Source organism: Rhinatrema bivittatum, chromosome 3 (genome assembly GCF_901001135.1).
Source record: "Rhinatrema bivittatum chromosome 3, aRhiBiv1.1, whole genome shotgun sequence".
In the NCBI taxonomy this organism is placed as follows: Eukaryota; Metazoa; Chordata; class Amphibia; order Gymnophiona; family Rhinatrematidae; genus Rhinatrema; species Rhinatrema bivittatum.
The window spans coordinates 213,309,748-213,335,902 of NC_042617.1; the positions used below are offsets into that span (position 1 = coordinate 213,309,748).

At 41.7% G+C, this 26,155-nt stretch overlaps 1 protein-coding gene and 1 long non-coding RNA gene across 2 annotated transcripts in view; one reads left to right on the plus strand and one right to left on the minus strand.

Annotated features, from left to right (window-relative positions):
- Positions 1 to 5,319, plus strand: part of EDARADD (EDAR associated death domain) — a 205,474-nt gene extending 200,155 nt beyond the window's left edge. The window contains exon 6 of the mRNA XM_029594164.1: positions 4,779 to 5,319. Within this exon, the coding sequence (XP_029450024.1) occupies positions 4,779 to 5,173 (395 nt within the window). The 3' untranslated portion in view covers positions 5,174 to 5,319. The remainder of the gene's footprint in view (positions 1 to 4,778) is intronic.
- LOC115087236 overlaps positions 1 to 26,155 on the minus strand; it is a 38,480-nt gene that overhangs the window by 4,039 nt on the left and 8,286 nt on the right. The window contains exon 2 of the long non-coding RNA XR_003855467.1: positions 1,808 to 1,970. This is a non-coding gene — a long non-coding RNA (uncharacterized LOC115087236). The remainder of the gene's footprint in view (positions 1 to 1,807; positions 1,971 to 26,155) is intronic.

The following is a 26,155-nucleotide window of genomic DNA, read 5'->3' on the forward strand; positions in this document are numbered from 1 at the left end:
ATATGACAGGTCAAAGGTAGCGCCAGCGCCATTTTGCTTTTTTGTCCCCCGACGTCAGGAGCGTAGGAGATCGCTCCCGGACCCCCGCTGGACCCCCAGGGACTTTTGGCCAGCTTGGGGGGGCCTCCTGACCCCCACAAGACTTGCCAAAAGTCCAGCGGGGGTCCGGAACGATCTCCTACCGTGAATCATTTTTCCGTACGGAAAATGGCGCCGGCCATACGGTGTATGGCCGGCGCCATTTTCGGAAAAACGATTCGACTGCAGGAGGTTGTTCCGGACCCCCGCTGGACCCCCAGGGACTTTTGGCCAGCTTGGGGGGGCCTCCTGACCCCCACAAGACTTGCCAAAAGTCCAGCGGGGGTCCGGAACGACCTCCTGCAGTCGAATCGTGTTGCCGTACGGCCGGCGCCATTTTGCGCAAAATGGCACCTGGGGTCCACCTGGGGTCCAGGAGTAGGGACAGGAACTCCTGTTCCTGTCCTTACTCCTCCTCCTCTTCTCATGCCTTTTCTCTCTCCTGCCTCATGCTCCATCCTCCTCACCACAACCACTCCTCCTCCTCACAGCCACCACTCCTCCTCAGTCCTCCTCACCACAGCCACCACACCACCTCACTACTCCTCACTTCTCCACACAAAAAGACAGACAGACAAATATGACAAACTAACACAAATTTTCTCACACAGAAAAAGACAAAAGAGACCAAGGAAAAGGGAAACCAAACAAGACAACTTACTCAGTAATCATAAGAACCTCCTAACCTCCAAATATCCATTAACCAACACCTATGTCCTCTCTCTTCAACTTCCAACACATCCTGAAAGAGGCAGCTGCAGGAAGCCGGTATACATAAACCTAAAAACATAGCACACCACGCATAAATCTACGGGTGATGTGGCTAATGATGCGCCTTGTAGTTAATTACGTGCGATGCGCTGATGCATCATGCAATATGTTAAGACATCTAATGCTACCTAATCAAGTCTTTTAACCCAAATCATGGGTTATCTCACTGTTATTCTCACTGTTTTTCCTATTACGATTTTTTTCAACTGTACCTTAATTTTTGAGCTCTTTCATCTTTTGTATTTATACTGTACTCTCACTCCATTTACTCTATCTCTTTTATATTTATTTTCTATATAATATTTATTACTATATTACTATGTTTAATTGGTTATCTATTCTATTTGTTCCATCATTATTGTTATTGTTCTATTGTTACCTGTTTCATTGTTCAACTGTTCTATGTAAAGCCCACTACTCTTTTTGGGCATTTAAAAGTTGTATGTAAACCGGATTGATTTGTAGTTCCTACAAGAACCTCGGTCTATAAAAATTAAAAATAAATAAATAAATAAAATAAATAAATATTACCCTTTGCAGAAATAGCCTGCACAATGCGGAAGATAGGAAATTAGCCTAACCATGCCCATTTTTTTCTTTTTTATCGCGGGTGCTATTTCTGCTGTATTTATAGCATTTTGATGAATCTAGCTGTTAGATTGCTATATTTCGCAAAACATAAGATTTTTTTTTCACTTACAGCTTGCTAGTCTCTTATTAGAACATCTGGGTTGTTTTTTTTCTTTGTACCATCTCAGATTTTTTGGCTGTACCCTGTTCTTGAGCTGTGTGTTATACGAGCTCAGAGTTCTGGGATGCCCCCTGCTCTTGTGCTACATTATAAAACAGGAAAAGGCCTCCTAACATAAAAACAAATGGCAATGCCTTAAAAATAAAACACACTAACATTTTGGCTGAAAAAAGCTCCAGCTAATGCCCTAAAATGAAAGTCACTTACTCTGAGTCTGAGCATTTCCACTTTCTTGCATAAAATGTTTATGCGTATATGTATGATCTTTATGCCACGCGTTTCTTGCTCGTGTATACTTTCTTTTTGTCTCTTTAATCTCTTCTTCCTGGAATTAGGCATGTTCTCTTAGAATCTGGAAACATTTCTTTCACTGTTACAGAATAAAATCATATAATGGTATTAAAACCTACTAACCATGGCCTGTTTATTTTTGTAATACAGCATAATAATAAACCTAAGAGTGCTTACATTATTGGATTAATCTTTGAACTGTCTTTCTTTCAGAGGTTTTTGTATAAGAGGTGTGATCATCAACATTTGTCTCTATTGCCCCTGCATTCTGATACTATTTTTTACAAAAAAAACCCCCATATAACCTCTGATTAATATTAAAACAGAGGCAGCTGCTGGCTAATGACATAGTGATGTTTTTTTCTAAAAGTTTATCAGAAGAAATAGAAGATGTCAATGAGCCCATCTTTTTAGCTGTGACTTGTGTACATTGTACAGCACTACCCATTGACCTCATGGGTCAAATGCCAAATTCATCACAGAACACACTTTTTTTTAACTTGAAACACATTATATTTATTTTTATTATACATGTATTTATGTCATTCTTTATGACATAAGACAAAAATGCTAATGCTTTTAAATAGTGTACAAACAAACCTAAAATATAGGTTTTTCCCTTTAAAACATCCTGTTAAGAACTTTTTTCTTCAAATTATTGTGATCATTATTACCCAACAAAAACTACATTTTTTTCCTAATGCTTTCTACACATCTCACAAAAGGCATATCTAGGCATGTTTTGGATTTCATGTGACATCACATACCCTCCCCCCCCTTTACTTTCCAAGTTCAATTTCCATGCTTAAAATCCAAACATAAATAAATAAATAAATAAATGGAGGAGGGAGGAGGGCTTGTGTGTGTTTGTGAAGGTGCAGTACTGTTTCTGGCCTCTGGATGGTGAAAAGCAGGAGTGCCATATGGTAGTTTCCATGATAACTACTCAGGATGCATTTCTTTTTCCCAAGATTCCTCACATTCCATGATGGCTGCCAATGTAGGTCTGCGTGCTTGTCTCTTTTTTTGTTTTCTTTTTTCATAGCTAATAAAACATTTCTCTTACTTTGAAAAAAAGCAGCATTGCTTTTAAATACAATATCTTTTCTCTGTGTGTATGCAATGTGATGACTTCAGTTCTGGCTTCTGTCTGATCTGTAAAATGCAACCATAGCTCAGTGGAAGAAGGAGGGGTTGGAGGGGGGGGGGAAGTGTTGGGTGTGTTGAAAAAACTTTCTGGAATCCATAAAGAAAACAGCAATTAATTTAGGGCTTTCTGATAAACAGCTTCTTTCCTAGCTTCTACTAATTTTTAGAATGATACAACTGCTCAAAAACTATAATCTTGACTGGGTCTGTCTTTTTATTTAGTTTCGAACATTAAAAAAATAAAGAGGGACAGGGTTCAGTTCTGAGCGATAAAAAAATGCATTTCCCTTTTCTCTAGTCTTTCTTTTTCTCAAACACTGTTTGGGCTAACTGCAGCAAGTATGGGGGAAGGGGTGATGTGGGTGGGAGTAAGCAGCAAGGGGTTGTAAAATCTCTACTAGATGAAAGCATTTTATTTAAAACTGGTCTTTTCTCTCTCTTTCTCAAACAGAAATTATTAATTATAATGTTAATCTATAATATTTATTATCATTATGTTATATTGTCATCCAGTTATATTGTTACATATGTGCCACTGTTCTATGTAAAGCCCCTTATCTCTGTTGGGCAGTTTATTGTTATATGTAAACCGGAGTGATTTGTAGTCTCTATAAGAACCTCGGTATATAAAAATTAAAAATAAATAAATAAATAAATAAATAAAACAGCACTGTGCTCGATAAAAACCAAAAAAGAAAACACCGGCACAAATTTATGCTTTATGGCAAAAAAGAAAACAAAAGGATTTTCTATATTGAGTTTAATGACAGAAAACAGAAGGATTTTAATGTCTGCTATCGACGTACCCTTTCAAACCCCCATAGCTGCTTATTGAGCATGCTCATTCCTTCCAACATGGCTGCCCTCCGTGATCTCTCCTTGTAAACAAAAGATCTGAGCATGCAAAGTGATGATGTCAGTGCCTGTGATGTCATTCCAAGATGACTGCCTGCAGCATGGTTCAGAACGGCATCATTAAAACGCTCTTTGTTTTGGTTTTACTGTGCATGCACAGTCATGACATCATTTCTGGGTCCCACCACCTGCTGCCATCTTGAAAAATGTATTTCCAGTTTGGTCTGCATCTTTCACCAAGGGCCAAACAGGGGAGCGCGATGTCAACAAAGGGGTGGGGATAGGACAGGGAAAGGGGTAGGGCTTAACCCAGAAGTATACATTGGCTGAGGAGGTCAGTGAGTGGGGCTTACTAGTCAACTAAGTTTAGGTGCCCAAATTTGAACATCCTAAATCTAGCCAACTGTATTTTGGCTGGCTAGATGTAAGCTAATTTTCAATTGAAAGACAGAAGCATAGGTTCATTTGAAAATGTGCTTTGAGTGTTTTATATACTGTCATTCCATGTGAGAATCACTAGATCATAACGGTGTACAGGTTTGAAACTCACAAAGGATGAGTCACAAAGGCAGGCATATATACAGGTAAACATTCAAGGGAAACATTCCAAATCTAACTTAATTTAACTTAGCCAGTCAAAATCTAGCAGGCTGTTAGGTGCTTTGGACGTTGTTGGAAACTGGCTACTTTATGTTCAAAAAGTAAAATATATTTTTAAAAGCATGAGGTATCTGTTATGTTGAAGTCTAAAATAAGAATCCTAGGCAACAAACATAAGTGCATACTAGCATCATCTATTTATTTTTTAATATTAGGTACCATGCATAAAAAATCCAGAAAAGAGAAATGTCACCAATGTATTAAATATGTTTGCTAATTATAGATCTGATGATGAAGATGGCCTGCACGGAGACATCCTGTGACAACTGCCTGTGCTCTTTAGCTTTGTTCTCTACTCCAACCATCAGTGACTTGTTGAATGATGAGGACATGCTGTATATGCTAAGAGTTAAGCTGGATCCATGCCATTCCACAGTTAAAAACTGGAGAAATTTTGCTAGCAAATGGGGGATGACATATGATGAACTCTGTTTCTTGGAGCAGAGACAACAAAGCCCTACCTTGGAGTTCTTGCTACGGAACAGCGACAGGACTGTGGAACAACTGATTGATCTGTGTAAATTATATAAAAGAGTGGATGTTCAGAAAGTTCTGCTGAAGTGGGTGAAGGAGGATTGGCCCAAAAAAATGCATGCAAGTTGTAAAAAAAAATTGTAATTTAAAAGGACATGACTTTTTTTGTGAATCTGACTATAATATTGTTAGTAAGACATGAAAGGATAGATATTCAAAAGCCAATTAGACAGATAGGAAAGTTATCCATCTAAGGGCCTCATTTTCTAAAGTATCGCAGGCCTGTGATACTTTAGGGAATGAGGGGCAGGGGGCCGAAACGGGGGGCGGGCCTGAGCTAGCCAGTGTGATCGCTGCCGGTTTCGCACCCAATAGCGCCACCATAGAAGGTGTAGCTATTGGGCGCGAACTCGGACGGGAAAAGGGCCTTACCTTTTCGTCGTCCACGGCGTCTTTGCGGAGTCAGCCCCAGTGACGCCCTGACTCCTCCTCTTCCAGGGCCGACTCCGCCCCCATTTTGGTATCGTACGCGATAAGGGACGTTTCGCATGCGAAACGTCCCTTATCACGTGAGATCCATTTAGAAAATGAGGCCCTAAATGGCTTAGCCGCATATTTAAAAGGCTTCTCTGGCTAAATTCTAGCTAGATAACAATTTATCTGGCTAGAATCGAGCCGGGTAAGTCGGGGATGTTCCTGAAGCGGGAGGTAGGCGTTCTGGGGAGGAGCAGAGTTAGCTGGTAAATATTCAGCCGTTCAACGGCTGAATATTTACCCTTCACTTTAAAAAAAATCTTTGCCATGGTCTGTAGAACACAAACATTATTTGTGTCTATGAGGCAGTGCATATCTGCAGGAAACTATGGTGGGGGGGGGGGGGGGGGGCAGGGGATGGGTTGTGTTTCTGGCTATTGAGGCAAGTTCTGTGAAATCTCCTCTGGGTTTTATGTAATTTGGGGAATAAAAGTAATGCTTGGGTGAATTCTTGGGTGAATTCTGTGCCTTTATTTAGATCTAAAGAACTTTGTAACGGGTTGCTGTTGGTTTATATGATCAGCTAAATGCCTTAAAGAGCTTAAAGAAATGCTCACTCTTCCTGGGCCTATGATTAATCCACACTGCACAGTGCCACATTGCAATTTCAAGCAACCTCCCCCACTTCAAACCTTCTACCAGTGCAGCTGCCCATCTGGTTCTTAAATAAATCATTTTCACTTCTATATTTTTTTTATTTAAAGAAGAACATTGAGTACACACTAATAACTTGAGATCTTTTGTACTTCAAATGTTCATGCTCAGAAAGTGCAAGGATAGAATTCAGACATAATATTTATCTATCTCTTAATTGCCATAGAAGTCAAAATATTGTAAAAGATAAGCATCATATTTGAAAAATACTAGACTACAGCAATGATGGCCCTTGAGCTGGGGCTGGTATTTTGACTTATGAGCCATGTAAGCCCTTTTTAAGACTGGGAAGCCTGGGAGCTGAATGTACATTGGAAGTCCCTCTCCCTTTTGTTTACACCATATGTCATATATTTTTCACTCAGCTAGGAAAAAGAAAGTATGCATACATACAACTCTTTCAAAAAAACATATATATTTTATATTGCAAGTGAAACACTATGCTAATGTTTTCTGTCTCAAACTGAAAGACAAATAAGTTACTTTATTGTAGAGGTGGCCAACTCCGGTCCTCCAGAGCCTCAAACAGGCTAGGTTTTCAGAATATGCATGACATTTGCATACAATGGAGACAGTGCATGCAAATCTATCTCATGCATATTCATTGAGGATATTCTGAAAACCAGGCCTGTGTGTGGCTCTCGAGGACTGGAGTTGGCCACCCTTGCTTTACTGGGTTTGCTTGCAACTTATGGCACTCCTGTCCTCTCTTCACGTTTCATCAACAAAAATGTCAAACACAAAGTTAAAAAAAATGTTAGTATTTGAGGAGGACAACAGTGAAAGCCCTATCTGCAGGTAAAATGCTATTTTATGCATATAAATGGGCTTTTTGATGCTTGTCTACTCTATATTCAATTAAAAGTACCTGTGTATGTCAGCAGGGCGGGTGCTTATACCTACAGATAGCTGAAGGAGTTCCCAGGGCTGGATGAGGTTGGGGAAGACACTTTTGCCTTAAAAACTAACTGGCATGAAAAGCAGATGCAAATTTGTGAGGGTACTTTTCCATTAGGCAATAATGAAATGAAAATTACACATGTAGTTTAGTTTTCCTTTGATGATCGCAGCAAACCCTGCAGGTAAATACTACCTGCGGGATTTTCCTCACCATGAAGAGTTTGATTATTGTCTCCAATATGACAAATTATATATAGAAAGTTTAAGCAGAAGGTGGGATGGGTTAATGGATTATTCCCTTAAAGAGGAAGGGGTTGAAAAAAAATGGAAACGTTCTGAGAAGCAGGTCTATATCCTCTTGTTATTCTGCTAAACTGGTGGAGCTGAAACAAGACTGCCGCCGGTTTGAAAGGCAATGGATTCAGTCAGGAATTCCAAAGGATAAGAATTTGTAGTGGAAGGTCAATACAGATTATTTTATAAAAATCATTTAGCAATAATGAAATATTACATGGGTATTATAAAATCGGCTGATAACCCAAAAATTCTTTTTGGGATAGTGAAGTTTTTGGTTAGGGTACAGACTAGAAACCATTTGATTTATGAGGACATTCTAGATCAGTGGTTCTCAACCTTTTTTCTGTCGGGACACACTGGACAGATGGTTCTCACATGAATGACACACTGAACCCATGATCATCATGGGGCTAGATGTAAAAGTACAGTTTGCATCCACGGGAACCCCCCCCCTCCCCCCTCCTGACCCACAAAATGGATGTAAAGCAGAATTATGACATTCCCCATACAACTCACCCTACAAAAAAGATATTCTGGTTCTGGTGTCATCTCAGTAACAGCAACTCAAACTCCTTCTACTACCAGGCTCAATAGCCCTACTTATGAAAAGACAGCAGTTTACCATCAATGCATGGCCTCTTGAGAAAACACAACAAATAAGACTGATACAAACACTTACATGCTAGTAAAATATCTCACCTCAGTAACACACACAGAACCGACCTAACATACTCCCAGGATCTGTAGTAATGCACATAAACTAATCCGCACACAGTTACACCTGTATTATGGAATGCACTCAACCAGTATAACCCTATCTATGAAAAGGCAGCACTACAAATATTAAATCAGGCCCTAAACACCAATACACCTCCTATTAGGAAAACAGAACAAGCAAGCAGCTATAGATCCCCACACAGAAATAATTGTAAAACTATACTAATAAGCAGAATAAATATTTCAACACAGCTATGAACAGAATAACATCCAACAATTAAAAACTCATAAAAACTATTAAAAATTCTCCAAACACCAATAAAATATTTCAAAAAAGCAGACATCACATAATATTAAATAATTAAAATGGCAGTCAATCAAGAAAGATAAACTTAAAAAGCTACCTTTACTTACCCCCTCCAGCAGCTCTCCTATTCCTGTCCTCTTCCATGCAGGCCATAGCACAGACCAGAAGCTCTATACTCATGGTCCTCTTCCTTAGGGCCCATGACCAGTCTTCTCTGTCTCTCACATACACACACACCATACCAGTCACACCCCTATGACCATTTTCTGTCTCTCACACACCAATCATCTCCCAACCAGTCTTTGACAGGCTGGATTCAGAAGAGGGTGCAGCACAGAATCATTATTAATATCTTTAATGGGCAATGTTCTCCTGATTTTAGATAAGAGAAGCTGCTCGATTGGTACTGCTGGATCTCTCCATTGCTTTTGATTTGGTGGATCACCAATTGTTGCTGCACTACTGTGAAATGTCAGGATTAAAAGGTGTGATGTTAAAATGGTTGGAAAATGTTTTGCATGGGAGGAGACAGATGACCTTTTTCCAAGGGAAATTCTCTGGGTCCAATGTAATAAGACCCATGCAAAACAAGCGCTAGTTATGAGCGCGGGTTTTGTCACCATGCGCAGCTAAAGCTGACGCTTCCGTGGGAATTAAAAAAAAATAATGTTATGGTTTGTGGGCCCTTGGCCTGAGGTGGGTGTTATTATGCCTGATGGGAGGCAGATCAATAACAGATTGCTAACTCCCTAGCAGATCCAGAACAGATCTAAACATGTGGGAGGAGCAATTAGATAGTAGTTAGCAATCCGTTCAGGATTTGTAGTTATATGTGAGAGTTGAGGGTGGATCCTTGGACCAGTGGCAGATGACCACGCCCCCGGGGAATGATCCCAAGAGGGACCACCGGTCAGGCTCAGAGTTAGGAGACAAACACACACTAGTTCTTTATTAGACAGTATACTGAACCACCAGAGATGGCAGTAGTGAGCTGGTAAGCTTGGCTCAGCTGTAGTCCCTCAGATACTGGAACAGCGATCCCTGGAGGCTGAGCTGAAGAGAGACTGAGATATAGTGAGTAGGCAGGGTATGTAGATGAAACACTCACACAATGTCCCAATGAAGCACAGGAGCTGGAAAGTATAGGCCCTCGAGGAGCGAGTACCTGGTTCCAGGGAAAGCTCAGAGAGACTGATGGTAACTCACTCTTGTAGCTGATATATGTTGTAGCTGATATATAGTTGGTAGTGAAGACTTTCAGGCAGAGGAGTATACGAAGTAAGTCTGGAAACAGGGTCCTCGAGGAGCGAGTACCGGTTCCAGACTGTCACCTGAACAAACAAGGAGAGAGCAGGGCCCCTGAGGAGCCAACAACAGCAAGCCTGCTCAATGAAGGGACGCCGACCCATTCCTCCATTCCGAACATCGGGGGTCGGCTGTCCCACTTTTACGAGGAATGGGTCAAAATTACTTCTGATCAGTGGGTACTGGAGAACACATTGAAATCGTCGGTTCAGTGTGCTGCGGCAGTCAAAAAAGCAAACAGAATGTGAAGAATTATTAGGAAGGGAATGGTTAATAGAACGGAAAATGTCATAATGCCTCTGTATCGCTCCATGGTGAGACCGCACCTGGAATACTGTGTACAATTCTAGTCGCCGCATCTCAAAAAAGATATAGTTGTGATGGAGAAGGTACAGAGAAGGGCAACCAAAATGATAAAGGGGATGGAACAGCTCCCCTATGAGGAAAAGCTGAAGTGGTTAGGACTTTTCAGCTTGGAGAAGAAATGGTTGAGGGGGGATATGACAGAGGTCTTTAAGATCATGAGAGGTCTTGAATGAGTAGATGTGACTCAGTTATTTACACTTTCGAATAATAGAAGGACTAGGGGGCATTCCATGAAGTTAGCAAGTAGCACATTTAAGACTAATCAGAGAAAATTCTTTTTCACTCAACGCACAATAAAGCTCTGGAATTTGTTGCCAGAGGATGTGGTTAGTGCAGTTAGTATAGCTGTGTTTAAAAAAGAATTGGATAAGTTCTTGGAGGAGAAGTCCATTACCTGCTATTAAGTTACTAGCAACAGTAACTTGAGATAGACAGTTTTTGGATACATGAGCGATGGCGCGGGCTTGTCCCATGCTGCACGCTATAACATAGGGAAAAGGCGATTGGCGGCAAAGTCTGCGGGGGGGGGGGGAGTGACGGGAGGGAAGAAGGGCCAATAGCGCGGTGTCAGCGATTCGAATCGCGGCGGCGCTGTTGGTGGGGGAAGGTAGGCAATGGTAGATGCCGTTATGCTGCTCGGCAGATGAAGCGGGTAGCAAAAGGGAGCAGCTGGGCGGGGGTTTTTTGCTTCTGTTTGCGCGGGTTCATTAGCTTATGTTCAAACGGTTTTTATTGGTTTTATCCTTACAACAGAGTGAGAATGATACAAGTATGTGCAGGTGAGATTCTGACCTTTATATAATAGAATAAAACCCAAGCTGGACCAACACTGGCCCGACCTACCAGTATTTTCCTTCCCCTCCCTCCTCCCCTGAGGAGCTGCCAAAATCAAACCGCAATAGTCAATCATACATGTCCAAGCCAAGAAGAGGTCCGAAGTCCATGAAGTCCATAGTAAGATTATGGATATTCAACTACTTATCCAGCTGAAATTTAGCAAGATATAAAAGGGGCAATTTGAGGGCATTCCAGGGAGGGCTAGAGTTAGCTGGCTAACTTCGCCAAATATCACATATGTGGCTAGGTTAGCTGGCTAACTTTATTCCTGCTTCTGAGCAGGTCTAAAATTATCTGGCCTTGTGTGGATGGATAACTTGCTACTTGTCTGGATTTCTTTAATGACATCTGGGTAAGTAGCACTTGGAAAATTCAAAAACAATTAAAGTACAGGGTCCTGGGGCCCTGAGGAGCGGGTATCTCTGGTACGTCCGAGGAGGCAGAGTAGGTTAGACAGACAAGGTGAGTCCGTGGTCAATCCGTGTCCTTGCTAACTCGGTGTGTTAGCAAATTCCAAGACCTTAAATATCCGTCGCGGGTGACGTCATCTTTGGAGGATGCCCCCAAGGTTCGCGCTAATGCTGGTACTTCAATCGGGGCTGCACCGCGCGTGCGCCCCTAGGCCTCCAGGAAACATGGCGATTGCAGCGTCGAGTCGGTCCGGGAACACCCGAGGACAAGTGGCAGGAGAACGCCGCGGTAGCCAATCTTCCCGCGAACGGAGAGGGAGGCGCCAGAGAGGTAAGGAGGGTGGAGAGAGGGCGTCGGGCACCGACGGACTCAATAAGATCTTTAAATCTATCCCCATATGCTTTAAAATGAAGACCATAACTATTTTAGTAGCTATCCTCTGGACCAACTCCAACCAGTTTATTTCCTATTTAACTCCAAGCACACTGATTCTTGCACTCTCCCTAAATCCAGTTCCCTGGTCACCCAAAGAAATTAGATAAGATTTTTCCGACAAGATCTACCTCTGGTAAAGCCATGCTATCTCAGATCTTGTACTCATTTGGATTCTAGAAACTGCACTATCTTATTTTTATTTATTTAGGTGTTTTAAATACCATCGTTCCAACATAAGATCACAACGGTTTACAAAATCTGCATTCAAATTCTGGGTTCAACATTCCCATTCTGGTTCAACATTCATATTCTAGGTCAATGCAGCAGCAAATACATATTCTAGGTCAAATTCATACATAATCTAGTTCAACAGTACAGCAAATGCTAGGTCACACATCTATATATAGTACATGTTAACTAGGGTGCTCTGATGGAGGTTTATAATCCATGATTCCATTTCATTACTTTTCACATAATACTCAGTATATTGTCTTGTTACACTTTACATTGCTCAATATTTATTGCTCAATCTGTTCATACAATCTAGGGTTCTGACAGTGACTTTATCGGCATATTGGCATTTTATGTTAGGTCATATGCATTTCTACAGATCCATGTTTTCAATTCATGTTCAAAACTCTCTTTCTGTTATCAGATGTAATGATTCTGGAAGAGAGTTCCATAACTTGGGGCCTGTTATGGAGAAACAATCGGTCTCTTATTTGTGTTAGATGCATTCTCCATGTCATCGGTACTTTTAGAAGTCCTTTGCTTGCAACCTTAGGGTTCTCTGTGGTGTGTATGGTTGAGGTGTCACTCCTAATAAGCATGGGTTAATGTTGATATTAGAGATGTGAATCGGAACTGAAATCCGAACCGATTCTGGTTCCAATTCACATCTCTAGTTGATATTAAAAATTGGAGTTAATACTTTATAATGAATTCTGGATTGTATAGGAAGCCAGTGCAGTGTTTTCAGCGAGGGGTGATATGGTCAAATTTCCTTGTCCCTAGAAAGAGTCTAGCTGAGGCATTTTGTAGTAGCTGTAATAGACCTGAGGATAGGCCTAGTAATAGGGAGTTGAAGTAATCTGTTTGAAAATAATTAGTGTTTGTAGAATTGTGCTGAAGTCCTTTATTGTTAGTAGTGGTTTCAGCCGATGTAGTATTCTTTGTTTGGAGTACCCTGTTTTAATTAGTTTGTTTATATGTTTTTTCATTGTAAAGTTTTCATAAATCTGTATTCCAAGGTCCCATACTTGATCTGAGGGAGTAATGTTAAAGTTTCCTAGGTCTAGGGTTGGCGGTTTGATTATTGTAGAATTTCTCCTTAAGCACACAATTTTGGTTTTTTGTGTATTAATGTTAGTTTCAGCTGGGTTAGTTTTTGTTGAATTGCCTTAATGTATGTTGATAGAGTAGATGCAGTTTTTTCAAATGATTTGTCGAATAGGATGCAAAATTGTATGTCATCAGCATTTAGGAAGAACTTGGTTCCTAGTTCCGTTAATAACATACATAGAGACAGCATATAAATGTGCTGAACCCTGGGGGACACCTGTATCGATTGGAAAGATGTCAGATAAGTGATTGTCCAGTTTTACTTGGAATGACCTATCTGCTAGGAAGGAAGAGAACCAATTGATAACATTTTCATCTATACCAATTTTTCTCAGCTGATGACATAGCAGGGAATGGTCTACCGTGTTGAAGGCTGCTGTTAGATCAATTAGGATCAGGATATATGATTCATCGTTGTCAAACCCTTGTAGTACAGGGTTGGTTAAGGAAATGAGTAGCGTTTCTGTTGAGCCGTCTTTTCTGAATCCGAATTGGTTTGGATATAGAATATTATTGTCTTCTAGATAGCTTTCTAATTGTGATAACACTGCTTTTTCTAGGATTTTAGCAATGAAAGGCAGGTTGGATATTGGTCGATAATTGTCCAATCATCAATTCTAACATTTTATTTTTTAGTATTGGTTTAATTACAGCTTGTTTTGTCCTATCCAGGACCAAGCCTTCTGATAGCAAGTGATTGATCATGGTTGTGATGGTTGGAGTGATTACGCTATGTACTGTTTTCAGGGTGCTTGTGGGGATTGGGCCTAGTGGGTGGATAGCAAGCTAATTTTTGTGATTTGGTTAATTTCAAGTTTAGGTACTGTATCGAATGTTTCATTTTGCTTGCCCATGTTTTTCCTCAGTTTTTTTTGTTGGTAAGCAGGTAGAGAATTGTGGGTTTTAACCTATTGATTTCATTTAACAAAGAAGTGGCATATTCATTGCAGGAGTTATTTGTGAAGTTGTAGTTGGTCCTTGATTACTCTTCAAAACAGTTAAAAACTTAATTTGGAATTAAATATTACACTATTAATCTGTTTAGGTAATAGTTGTTTTTTTGCTTTATTGATTTGTTCTAGATATTTTGTTAGTAGGGATTTGTATTTTCCTAGGAATTGTGTAGATTGGCATTTTCTCCATTGCTTTTCAGATTTTCTCAGGGTTTGTTTAGTATGTCTGAACTCTTCACTTTTGTTTAGAGGGATTGCATTCTTTTTGTAATGTTTTTTTTTCCTGAACTAGGCATATATTATCAGCTATTTCATTGATTATTCTATCCCAGGAGTCAAAAGCTGAAGCAGCATTATCATGTTTAAAATCAGTTGTCTTGCTTTTAATAGTTTCAAGTATTTTTGGCTCTATCTTTTTTCTGTATGTGAATGATTGATTAATATGTGGTACTGTTAGCTGAGGAAGGTTATTTCTAGAGATGTGAATCGTGTCCTCGATCGTCTTAACGATCGATTTCGGCTGGGAGGGGGAGGGAATCGTATTGTTGCCGTTTGGGTGTTTAAAGTATCGTGAAAATCGTGAAAATCGTGAGCCGGCACACTAAAACCCCCTAAAACCCACCCCCGACCCTTTAAATTAAATCCCCCACCCTCCCGAACCCCCCCCCCCCCCAAATGCCTTAAATTACCTGGGGGTCCAGCGGCAGTCCGGAACGGCAGCGGTCCGGAACGGCCTCCTGCAATTGAATCGTGTTGTCTTCAGCCGGCGCCATTTTTCAAAATGGCGGCGCAAAATGGCGGCGGCCATAGACCAACACGATTCGACTGCAGGAGGTCGTTCCGGACCCCCGCTGGACTTTTGGCAAGTCTTGTGGGGGTCAGGAGGCCCCCCCAAGCTGGCCAAAAGTCCCTGGGGGTCCAGCGGGGGTCCGGAAAACAATCTCCTGCCGCGAATCGTTTTCCGTACGGAAAATGGCGCCGACAGATCGACTGCAGGAGGTCGTTCAGCGGGGATCCGGAACCCCCGCTGAACGACCTCCTGCAGTCGATCTCCTGCCGGCCATACGCGTATGGCCGGCGCCATTTTCCGTACGGAAAATGGCGCCGGCAGGAGATCGTTTTCCGGACCCCCGCTGGGTCCACAGTGTCTAGAAATATTTCACATACTGTAGTTTTAGGTATGCTGTCTACATGTAGGTTAAAGTCCCCTATGATTAGAATGGATTCGGGTGATGGAAACCCTTTAGTGAAAATTTCGATTAGGGGTGAGCAGTCTTTTTGGAGTGTTCCAGGTGGGCAATAGATTGTACCTACCTCTGGTTTAGCAGCAAGTCCATTAATTTGTTTACCATATAGGTCAGATAAACTGGCCTGTAATTCAGTCTCTTCCTTACCTCCACTTTTATGACTAGAAACCATATCCATCCATCTCTGGTCCTCAAACTACTCCTGACTCTAATGGTCAGCCAGTGAAGTTCCAGGAATTAAGTTCAGTTAGTACTGTCAGATGTGTTCCATCCATCCCCATTGCCTCATCTTCAAGGTTAAGTCATACTTTTCTGAAAATTGGAAGTGAAGTAAACTTCAATCTTATTTGTGTAAATGTTGTGGTCCTGCTCCTGGCCCATCCACAGTGAACACCAAACATTTTGGCAAGGAATCTTTGGTTTTCTTTACTAGAAGATGTATACTAATTTGCTGGGGAGGTTCAGAGAGCTTGAGTAGAGGCTGAGGTTTTAACTCTTCCCCCCCCCTCCCCCAACCATATGGGAGCAGCATGCGGTGTGCTCTAGTAGTATATAAATCCTTGCCACCATCTTCTGTTGTGGATTCTTAGTTGGATTTAAGTCGCGGATATGGCACAGGTGCCACTAACTGTGCACTAGCCTTGAATTTTTATGGGCCTACATGTTTATATAGATTTATTCTGTACAGTGTTTGAAAGTTTAAAAGTGCAGGGTTATCAGTTGGGAGGGTTGTGGTCTGGGCAAAGAATTTTGAGAGGACATTTTGGGAAAGCCCTTCCTCTAATGGGATGTTTAGTTCTTTTTTTTATAAACGTTAAAAGTTTATCCAGTTCCTGAACTAGGAAAATTCCACATAGTGTTCTAAGATAGCCCCAGGGTGTGTGAATTGTGTGAGTGGACCAATGTTTAAAGTTTTGTGTGTGGCCTGTGAAAGGGGGATGGTTACCGAGGAAGAAGCTAAAGGGTTGAGTGTCTGGAGGATTCAGGCCACAAGAGAGAACTGGTTCTTCACACAAGTGCTGCTGTAAGTATGCAAGTGGATTATATGTGTACCATCTTGGATTTAGAAAAGTGCTATAGAAGTTGAGTATTACTGAGGAGGTTTTGAACTGTGAGATCTGAGGAACTATGCTGGGGGTGTTGGCTGGGCCTAGGGAAGAAGCACCAGCTATCTATTGCTTCAGAGCTCGAAACTAGCACTGGCTCCAAAGCACTGTCTTCATAGATGGTCCAGAAGGGAAGTGTCTGAATTCCTAATAGCTTCTGAAGAGTAACAATTTGAGATTTCTGTGGCAGAAAAAGACAACTATCCAGGACTCCCTTGGGTTCATAAGTGAGAAAGACAGAGGTAAAAGGAATGAGGAGTGTGGTGTGAATTTGAGTGGGTCTTCCATGGGGAAACAAGTGAGCAAAACTAGAAGTTGTGTAAAGGTGAACCGAGCCTTATGTGCATTGGGAGTAACCTTTAACAACCACTGACCACAGTGCAGGTGAACTGGGGTTTCAAAAGACTCAGGGTGTAACCTGCAGCCTAAAGAATACCTTTGAGAGAGTAAGAGTTCGGGACTGATTTTTTTGTGATTTGAACAAAATGGCAAGTGATATGATTGATTCTGGACTGTGGAATAACTACAGATCTGTTTTGGGTTACCTCTTCTTATTGTACCAGTAGTTATTTTTTAGAGCACTTGTGTACAGTGGAACTTTTATAAATGTGGCTTCAGTCAATTTGGTCTAATAGGATGTCCTGTCCCCAAACTGCCCCTTGAGAAACAGTATACCCTACCCGGGTGAGTACGGGCAATGCTCCCCACACCTGGGGAAGTGGCCCCTTGGCACAGGGGTTACATAGATTTGCTTTCTGGTTGTTGAATTTCTGTTGTAGATGTTAAATTCAAATCTTCCTGAATATCCCTCTAGTGGGTCAGACTTTGAGTGACCTATTTAGCTTGCTTTACACTTTTTGAACCATATGTTTAGAAAGCTATGTTGGTCCATGCCAGAGCACTTCAGGGACTCCTTGTGTAGGATTAGACTTGGTATATAGGGAAGATATGCTGGTCTCTGTCCCACCTCCAAAAGATAGACCAGTTGATGACCTGATGCAGAGGAGCTCTAATTTTGAGTTTTCTTCTATTTGTCTCATTTTAGGAGAAGGAAGTTTTTCGTCCACCCTACTACCTCTCTTGCTGGCTTGTCCCCATAAGATTTATATATTTTATCTTTTTCTAGACCTGAATGCCCATGGTACCAAGGCCCCATTTTGGAATCATCACAAAGTGTCTTTTTCACTTGGAAAGCTCCTAAAAAGTAGCTGTGACATTCCAGAGGAATGGATTCACATTCATTGCAAGCGAGGAGTTAAGGCAGGGGTCGGGAACCCATGGCTCGCGAGCCAGATATGGCTCTTTTGATGGCTGCATCTGGCTCGCAGACAAATCTACTAAATCAGTGTGTCGCCACACTTTCCAGTCCCCCGCTGACCCAGCTGCTCCCCGGTCCTCCTCCGCCCGGGCTTAAAATGCTGTCAGCCCGGGCGGAACGCGGCAGAATAGCTGGAGTCGGTGGCACCGGCATGCTCTCTTCTTCCCACCCCCCGCGGCCTGGAAGAGGAAGCGGCAGAATAGCTGGAGTCGGCGGCACCGGCATGCTCTCTTCTTCCTGCCCCCCGCACCCCCCCCCCCCCGCAGCCCGGAAGAGGAAGTGGTGAGCATCGGGTGCGTGCGCAGGAAGAAGAGACCACGCTAGTGTGGTCAGCGTCGGTCCGATGAAAAGAAGACTGTGCAGCGCGGCTCGGAGGAAAATAAAGAAGAGCTTCAACCGTGGCCGATGGGACTCCTCCTCCGCGAGGGCTGAAAATGAAGGAGGTTAGCGTTGGGAGGAGGCTGCTGCTGCCACGAGTTCCCAGGGTGGGGGTGGGGGAGAGAGAGAGTGAATGAGCGAGCAAGCATGTGTGGTTGAGATCCTGTGTGTGTGAGTGAGAGATTGCATGTATGTGAATGATTGAGAGCCTGTATATGTGAAAGAGAGTATGTCTGTGATTGAGAGCCTGCCTGTGAGAGAGAGAGAGCATGAATGTAAGTTTATGATTGGGAACCTGTATGTGTAAGTTTGTGATTGAAAACCTGTTTGTGTGAAAGAGTATGTGTGTATGATTGAGATCCTTTGTGTGTGAGAGAAATCATGTGTATGTATGATTAAGAGCCTGTGTGTATAAGTAAGAGAGAGCATGTGTGTCTGTGTGTGATTGAGAGCTGGTTTAGGTGATGGAGCATGTGAGTATGTGATTGAGAGCCTGTGTGTGTAAATGAGAGAAAGAGAGGACATGTTTGTAAGCATGTGAATGAGAGTCTGTGTGTGAGAGAAAAAGACAGCATGTATTTATGTGATTGAAAGCCTGTGTGTGTGTGTAAGCATGAAAAGATAGACAGCATGTGTGTAAATGTGTAATTAAGAGCCTATATAAGTGAGAGAGAAAAAGCATGTGTATATGTGAGTGACTGAGAGCATGTGTGTATAGGTGTGTAATTGAGAGCCAGTGTGAGAGAGAGCGCTGGTATGTGACTGAGAGAGGAGAAAGTTCCAAGCAAACCACCCCTCCGCCTGCTAATTCAGAACAATCTCAGGACACCTGGATATCAAATGTTCCCAGGTATGCAGAGCAAAAAAGTTTTTGTATCCTTATAATTTTTCATTACTGGGTCTTTATGTCTGCTATTTTGAAATATTTTGTTGGTATCTGGAAATTTTTTATATGAGTTTTTAATTATTGGATATTCCACTCATCAGTTGTTTTGAAATATGTTCTTTTTGTTAAGATAGTTTTACTGCTGATGATTTTATATTTCTTGATTTGTTTTATAAGGATGGGTGATGTTTCTTTTTTCCTTTGTTACACTGCATACAGAGACTCTGGCTTGTTGCAGTTTCCAATTCAGTTTTTTCTGCATGCTTCTTGTTATGCGTTTTGGTCTCTTTATTCTATGTTAGGTGAGGGACAGCACGTGATTCAGGTGAGGTTTTCTGCTGGCGTGTAGTTTCTGTGTAGGACTCTATAGCAGCCTGACTTGGTCCATTTTCCTAATAGGAGATGTATTGGTGTCTTATGGCCTGGTGTAATATATTCAGAGACTTATTGTACTTTAAAAGTGTGATCTTACATAAAATGCACACATTTACTTGAATTTAGTTTTAAACATATTGTATGGCTCTCATGGAATTACATTTTAAAATATGTGGCGTTCATGGCTCTCTCAGCCAAAAAGGTTCCTGACCCCTGAGTTAAGGTATTGTTCAAAAGTATTTTCACTACGGTATTGACTTACTGCACTTGGGGGAGAGTGATCCTTGGGTATTGTCAGAAGGAGATCTAGGAGAATAGAGAAGACATTCAGAAGAGGTATGAATTTACTTTTTATTCTGTTAAGTAATAGAGAGTACTAATCTGATCATTCACAGTGGGAAGAATCTGATATACATTTGGAAAGACGGCTATGCGTTCTTCAATTTGATTAACTGGAAAGGAGATAAAACTTAAGGAATTGGCTTGATCAAATAAGACTTTTCACTGGAAGAGTAAGGTCACAAATTTATATTTTTTCAATGTACATAAATGTAATTTAAAATTGAGCTGTAAACATTTTTTCATCTTTGATCAACTATCAGTAAAAAAAATTGGAAATTGTTCAGCTTCCCGAGTATTTATTGCTGTTATGGACCTTAAAAGTCATCAGTGCTGTTTGCAGAGGGATGTAAGCTATGGAAAAAGGGCTCTGAAGCCGTTTTCCTCCCACAGGGAGGTCCTGGATCACTCAGAAGTATAAGCTATCCTGGAAAACTGTCGCAAGTAGGGATCAAATCCTTGATTGTGTCTCTTTGGATCCAGTATCTGGGATTTCTCACCCAAGGTTTACATTTGTTAAGCAATTTTGCTTTTTCCTCATCAGTCTCTACATATCCTCCCTTTCACCTCTGAGTTTCACAATGCTGCTTTTGCACCTCCTTCTGTCACTAGCATCTAAGGTCTTGTCCCCCTGTTTTACTGTATTTGCTTTTTTTCTTAAATTTTAATTTTTGCATTCCTGACTACTTTCCTAACTTCTCTTAGCTTTACTGGATTTTTGCCAATCTTCCTCATTCTGTAATTTCTTGCACCTTGATTTCTAACCTTTGCTCTCGTTCCTTTTCAGCTGCTACTTTAGAAAACCATAGTAGCCTCTTTGCTTTTTCCTTAATTTACTTTCCTAACAATCTTAGTTGATCTTATCTCCTTTTAATTTTGCCCACCTGCCCTTCTACTTTCCCTAGATTTTCCCATTCTATTGATAATTTCCTACAAGATGTACTTGGATATGTTTAGTTAAAATTGCATAAATAATACAAAGATGCTGGTCAGAGTGGAAAAATGAAGATGGAAAAGCCTGATAGTGCACTTGGAAGAAAACAGGTCAAGGCAGTGGACATGCCATTGAACTGGGCCAATAAACATAGCTGGAGGGGAAATGAGGTTAAGGTAAGGAGCTTTGAAGCATAGATTCATCAATATAAAAGATAAAGGTCCCCTTGCCCTAATCGCTTGATGACAGAATTAATGGACCCTGTCTGCTTTTTGAAGACCTCACCGGAAGTCCAAATAATTGCTACTGGGGGTGGTGACAGAACTTTCTGTCACCTCCTCCAGTTGGGGAGATACAGGTTCCAGAGATGGTTTTCAAAGGTGAGGAGTCAGAGGAACTGAACCAAATTACTGTGAACCTGGAAGATGCAGTAAGCTAGATTGACAAACTAACGAGTAGCAAATCACCTGGACCAGATGGTATGCACCCCAGGGTTCTGAAGGAACTAAAAAATGAAATTTCTGATCTATTAGTTAAAATTTGTAACCTATCATTAAAATCATTCATTGTACCTGAAGACTGGAGGGTGGCGAATTTAACCCCAATATTTAAAAAGGGTTCCAGGAGTGATCCAAGAAACTATAGACCAGTGAGCCTGACTTCTGTGATGGGAAAAATAGTGGAAACTATTCTAAAGATCAAAATCACAGAGCATATAGAAAGACATAGTTTAATGGAACACAGTCAACATGGATTTACCCAAGGGAAGCTTTGCCTCATATCTGCTTCATTTTTATGTAGGGAATAAATATGTGGATAAAGGTGAACCAGTAGATAGTGTATTTGGATTTTCAGAAGACGTTTGGCAAAGTCCCTCATGAGAGGCTTCTAAGAATGATCTAGAATGATCTAGAAAGGAATATGATGAGTGAAGTAATCAAATTTGCAGATGATACAAAATTATTCAGAGTAGCTAAATAGGTGGATTTTGATAAATTGCAGGAGAACCTTGCGAGACTGGAAGATTGGGCATCCAAATGGCAGATGAAATTTAATGTGGACAAGTGCAAGGAGATGCATATAGGGAAAAATAACCCATGCTGGAGTTACATAATGTTAGGTTCCATATTAGGAGCTACCACCCAGGTAAAAGATCTAGGCGTCATAGTGGATAATACATTGAATCGTCAGCTCAGTGTGTTGGGCAGTCAAAAAAGCAAACAATGTTAAGAATTATTAGGAAGGGAATTGCGAATAAAACAGAAAATGTCATAATGCTTCTGTATCATTCCATGGTGAGACCACACCTTGAATGCTGTGTATAATTCTGGTCGCCGCATCTAAAAAAAGATATAGTTGCAGTGGAGAAAGTACAGAGAAGGGCGACCAAAATGATAAAGGGGATGGAACAGCTCCCCTGTGAGGAAAGGCTAAAGAGGTTAGGACTGTTCAGCTTGGAGAAGAGACGGCTGAGGGGGGATATGATAGAGGTCTTTAAGATCATGAGAGGTCTTGAACGGGTAGATGTGAATAGGTTATTTACACTTTCAAATAATAGAAGGACTAGGTGGCATTCCATGAAGTTAGCAAGTAGCACATTTAAAACTAATCAGAGAAAATTCTTTTTCACTCAACGCACATTTAAACTCTGGAATTTGTTGCCAGGATATGTGGTTCGTGCAGTTAATGTAGCTGCGTTCAAAAAAGGTTTGGATAAGTTCTTGGAGAAGTCCATTACCTGATATTAATCAAACTGACTTAGGGAATAGCCACTGCTATTACTGGCATCAGTAGCATGGGATCTACTTAGTGCTTGGGTACTTGCCAGGTACTTGTAGCCTGGATTTGCCACTGTTGGAAACAGGATGCTGGACTTGATGGACCCTTGGTCTGACCCAGTATGGCAATTTCTTATGTTCTTTTGGGGATAAGAAAGTTGTAAATAAAGAAGGATCCCTGAAACACTATGACTTCAAACAATCTCTAAAAACATGGCTATTTAGTCAGGCATTCTATTAGTTATCCATAGTGGGCGGATTTTCAGAGCCCTGCTCGCCGGTGCGCCTATGTTCAATAGGCGCACCGGCGCGCGCAGACCCTGGGACTCGCGTAAGTCCCGGGGTTTGGCGAGGGGGGCGTGTCGGGGGCGTGTCGGGGTCGGGCCCAGTCGGTGCGGCGTTTTGGGGGCGGGCCCGGAGCGTGGTTACGGCCCGGGGCGGTCGGGGGGCGTGGCCGCGCCCTCCGTACCCGCCCCCAGGTCGCGTCCCGGCGCGCTAGAGGCCCGCTGGCGCACGGGGATTTACGTCTCCCTCCGGGAGGCGTAAATCCCCCGACAAAGGTAAGGGGGGGTTTAGACAGGGCTGGGCGGGTGGGTTAGGTAGGGGAAGGGAGGGGAAGGTGAGGGAAGGGCAAAAGAAAGTTCCCTCTGAGGCCGCTCCGATTTTGGAGCGGCCTCGGAGGGAACGGGGGTAGGCTGCGCGGCTCGGCGCGCTCCGGCTATACAGAATCGATAGCCTTGCGCGCGCCGATCCAGGATTTTAGCGGATACGCGCGTATCTACTAAAATCCCGCGTACTTTTGCTTGCGCCTGATGCGCCAGCAAAAGTACACCAATTCGCGCGGTTTGAAAATCTACCCCAGTATGTGCTATGTACTTTTTTGACAATTTGAAAGATTGACACTTGAATATTTTTGTTTGAGATTTTATGTATGTTCTTCTTTTCTATACCGCCTAGTATTAACAAATTTTAATAAAGATGTAGTAAGTAATATTCATGGAATAACAAGATAATATCTGTCTCTCTAGTTACAGTGGTACCAGTAGTTGATTTTATAGCTGCAATCTTCTTATGTTCACATCTGCCCTGTAGATAGGTTGCCAATAACCTATTTTGTTCCATATAGTATCTGGATTTTTGAAGAAACATTCTTTCCCCTACATGGGCAGTGAGGAGCTTATTATATTTATATTTCAATTTATAAATTTCAGTTAGCAGCTGGCTATCATGAGATTTGATATGTTCATGCTCATAATGAATTTGATATTCCAATGTAGCCAGTTCAGCTTTTAATTCTGTGGCTAACCCTTTGGTCAGCCACCAGATTTCACTGCGTCCCTGCACATGAGAAATTATAACAGCTTAGTATTGAGATCACAATCCTGCCAACCTCTCCTCTGAGGCTGGTTGTGATTGGCTGTTTCAGGTTCTTAAAGGGGCTAGTGAAGGAGCACATATGGCATTTTTTGTTAGAGACTTGGAGGAGTAAGTAAGAAGCACCTCTGATTTTTCTGTAGAGTGGTGCTTAACTCCGCAATGTTTGTTTCTTTGGAGGCTAACCCTGATGTGCACTCCCTGCCAGTAGGTTTTGCCTTCATGTTCTTACAGGCTTTCCTTTAGTCTGGATGCCTGTTATTTTAGTGAAGGCCCATTTTCCTGAGCTGGAAGCCAAGTCACTGAAGCTGTTGGAATCCTCTCAGGAGCAAGGCAAGGTGACATTTGTTCCCTCCATGAGGCTTCAATTTAGTTAAAGTATTGGTTTTTGGAAGTATGGGAGGTTTTTTGTCTACCCCTCCCCACTCTGGGATGTAAGACTGCAGAAGCCAGATTTTTGCCATCAGACTATCCCATCCAGAAGGTCTCATCAACCAAAGGAGAAAGGAGAACACAAACAAATATCGGAATACCCTCCATCAGGATCTTCACTCTAAGGGAAAAGGACACAGGCTGTGTATGAGAGACTGAGCAGTCTGGACTAAAGTAGGATTTTTCCATAGCTAAGTGGATCCTGTCACCCATAGGATTTCCTTGAACATCTGGGATAGTTTATTCACTGAGTGAAGAAGTGGAATTTGAGAGACAGGACACATACTCAGAGAAAGAGAAACATCTGTAAGCAACACAGCTGTAATCTTACTCTTTGGATTGATTGGACATTGATTTAACTTTAAAATAATCAATAAACTTTATTTTGAACACCCAGCAAAGTGTCCAGCCTCTTTTGTCCCAGTATTTCACCCCATGAGATCAGCAACTAAATTCACACATTCAGGAGAAAAGCACTCTATCACCTGGGCCACAAAGGACTACTTTTACCCCTTCGTAGCTGGGAAGAAGGGGAAAATGAGTGTGGAGACAGGTCCCCAGGAAATAAATACTTCTCCCCGATTAGTAATTTTAAAGGATTCCCACACTGTTGAGTAGAAACTTCTGGGGTTTCTATGGGAAAAATAGTCAAAAAGAGCTGTGGTAGCATACTGTATGAATGCAGGATCATCCAAAAGCCCTGCATAATATTTCCAACTAGGGGGACCAGAAAATGGCCGATCCTATCTCATAGCATTAGAAACAGTTGCATGATCCGAGATTAATAAGGGAAAGATACGTGTCAAGTAGGTAAGATGCAAAAGGCTACTAAAATCAAAAAGTTATCAATCTAAGAATATGACTGATGCAGGAAAGAAAAAGAGGTAAAATCTTTATCAGTCAGATGGAGAATCCTCCACAGATCAACTAATCCAAATGAAGAAATGAGATAATGAACAGCTTTATGTGCAGGAGAAGATCAGAGGAGCAGTGAGGATTACCATTCTAGAATCAAATCAAAAGGTTGATTGAAATCTCCTCCCAGCAACACTCAAAGGAAGGAGTGCATGCTTAAAAAGTACAGTTGAGATATCCTGATAAAAGGAAGAAACATACATTCAGAAGCAATAAAGTTGTTTTGTATATCATTAGCACCAACTGCTGCCCATCTAGATTCAGTATCTTCCTCTTGGCTTAGGATCTGTATAGGTAAGTGTTTATGGAATAAGATGGCTACTCCCCTCTTTTTACAAACTGCAGGTAGAAAAATCACTTGCCTCACCCAGTGTCTCTTGAACATAAGAAATTGCCATACTGGGTCAGACCAAGGGTCCATCAAGCCCAGCATCCTGTTTCCAACAGTGGCAAATCCAGGCTACAAGTACCTGGCAAGTACCCAAAAACTAAGTCTATCCCACGCTACTGATGCTAGTAATAGCAGCGGCTATTTTCTAAGTCAACTTGATTAATAACAGGTAATAGACATCTCCTCCAAGAACGTATTCAAACCATTTTTAAACCCAGCTACACTAACTGCATTATCCACATCCCCTGGCAACAAATTCCAGAGTTTAATTGTGCACTGAGTGCAAAAGAATTTTCTACGATTAGTTTCGTTTTAAATGTGCTACATGCAAACTTCATGGAGTGCCCCCTAGTCCTTCTATTATCCAAAAGAGTAAATAACTGATTCACATTTACCCGTTCTAGACCTCTCATGATTTTAAACCCCTCTATCATATCCCCCCTCAGCCGTCTCTTCTCCAAACTGAAAAGCCCTAACCTCTTTAGTCTTTCCTCATAGGGGAGCTGTTCCATTCCCTTTATCATTTTGGTAACCCTTCTCTGTACCTTCTCTATCACAACTATATCTTTTTTTAGATGCGGTGACCAGAATTGTAC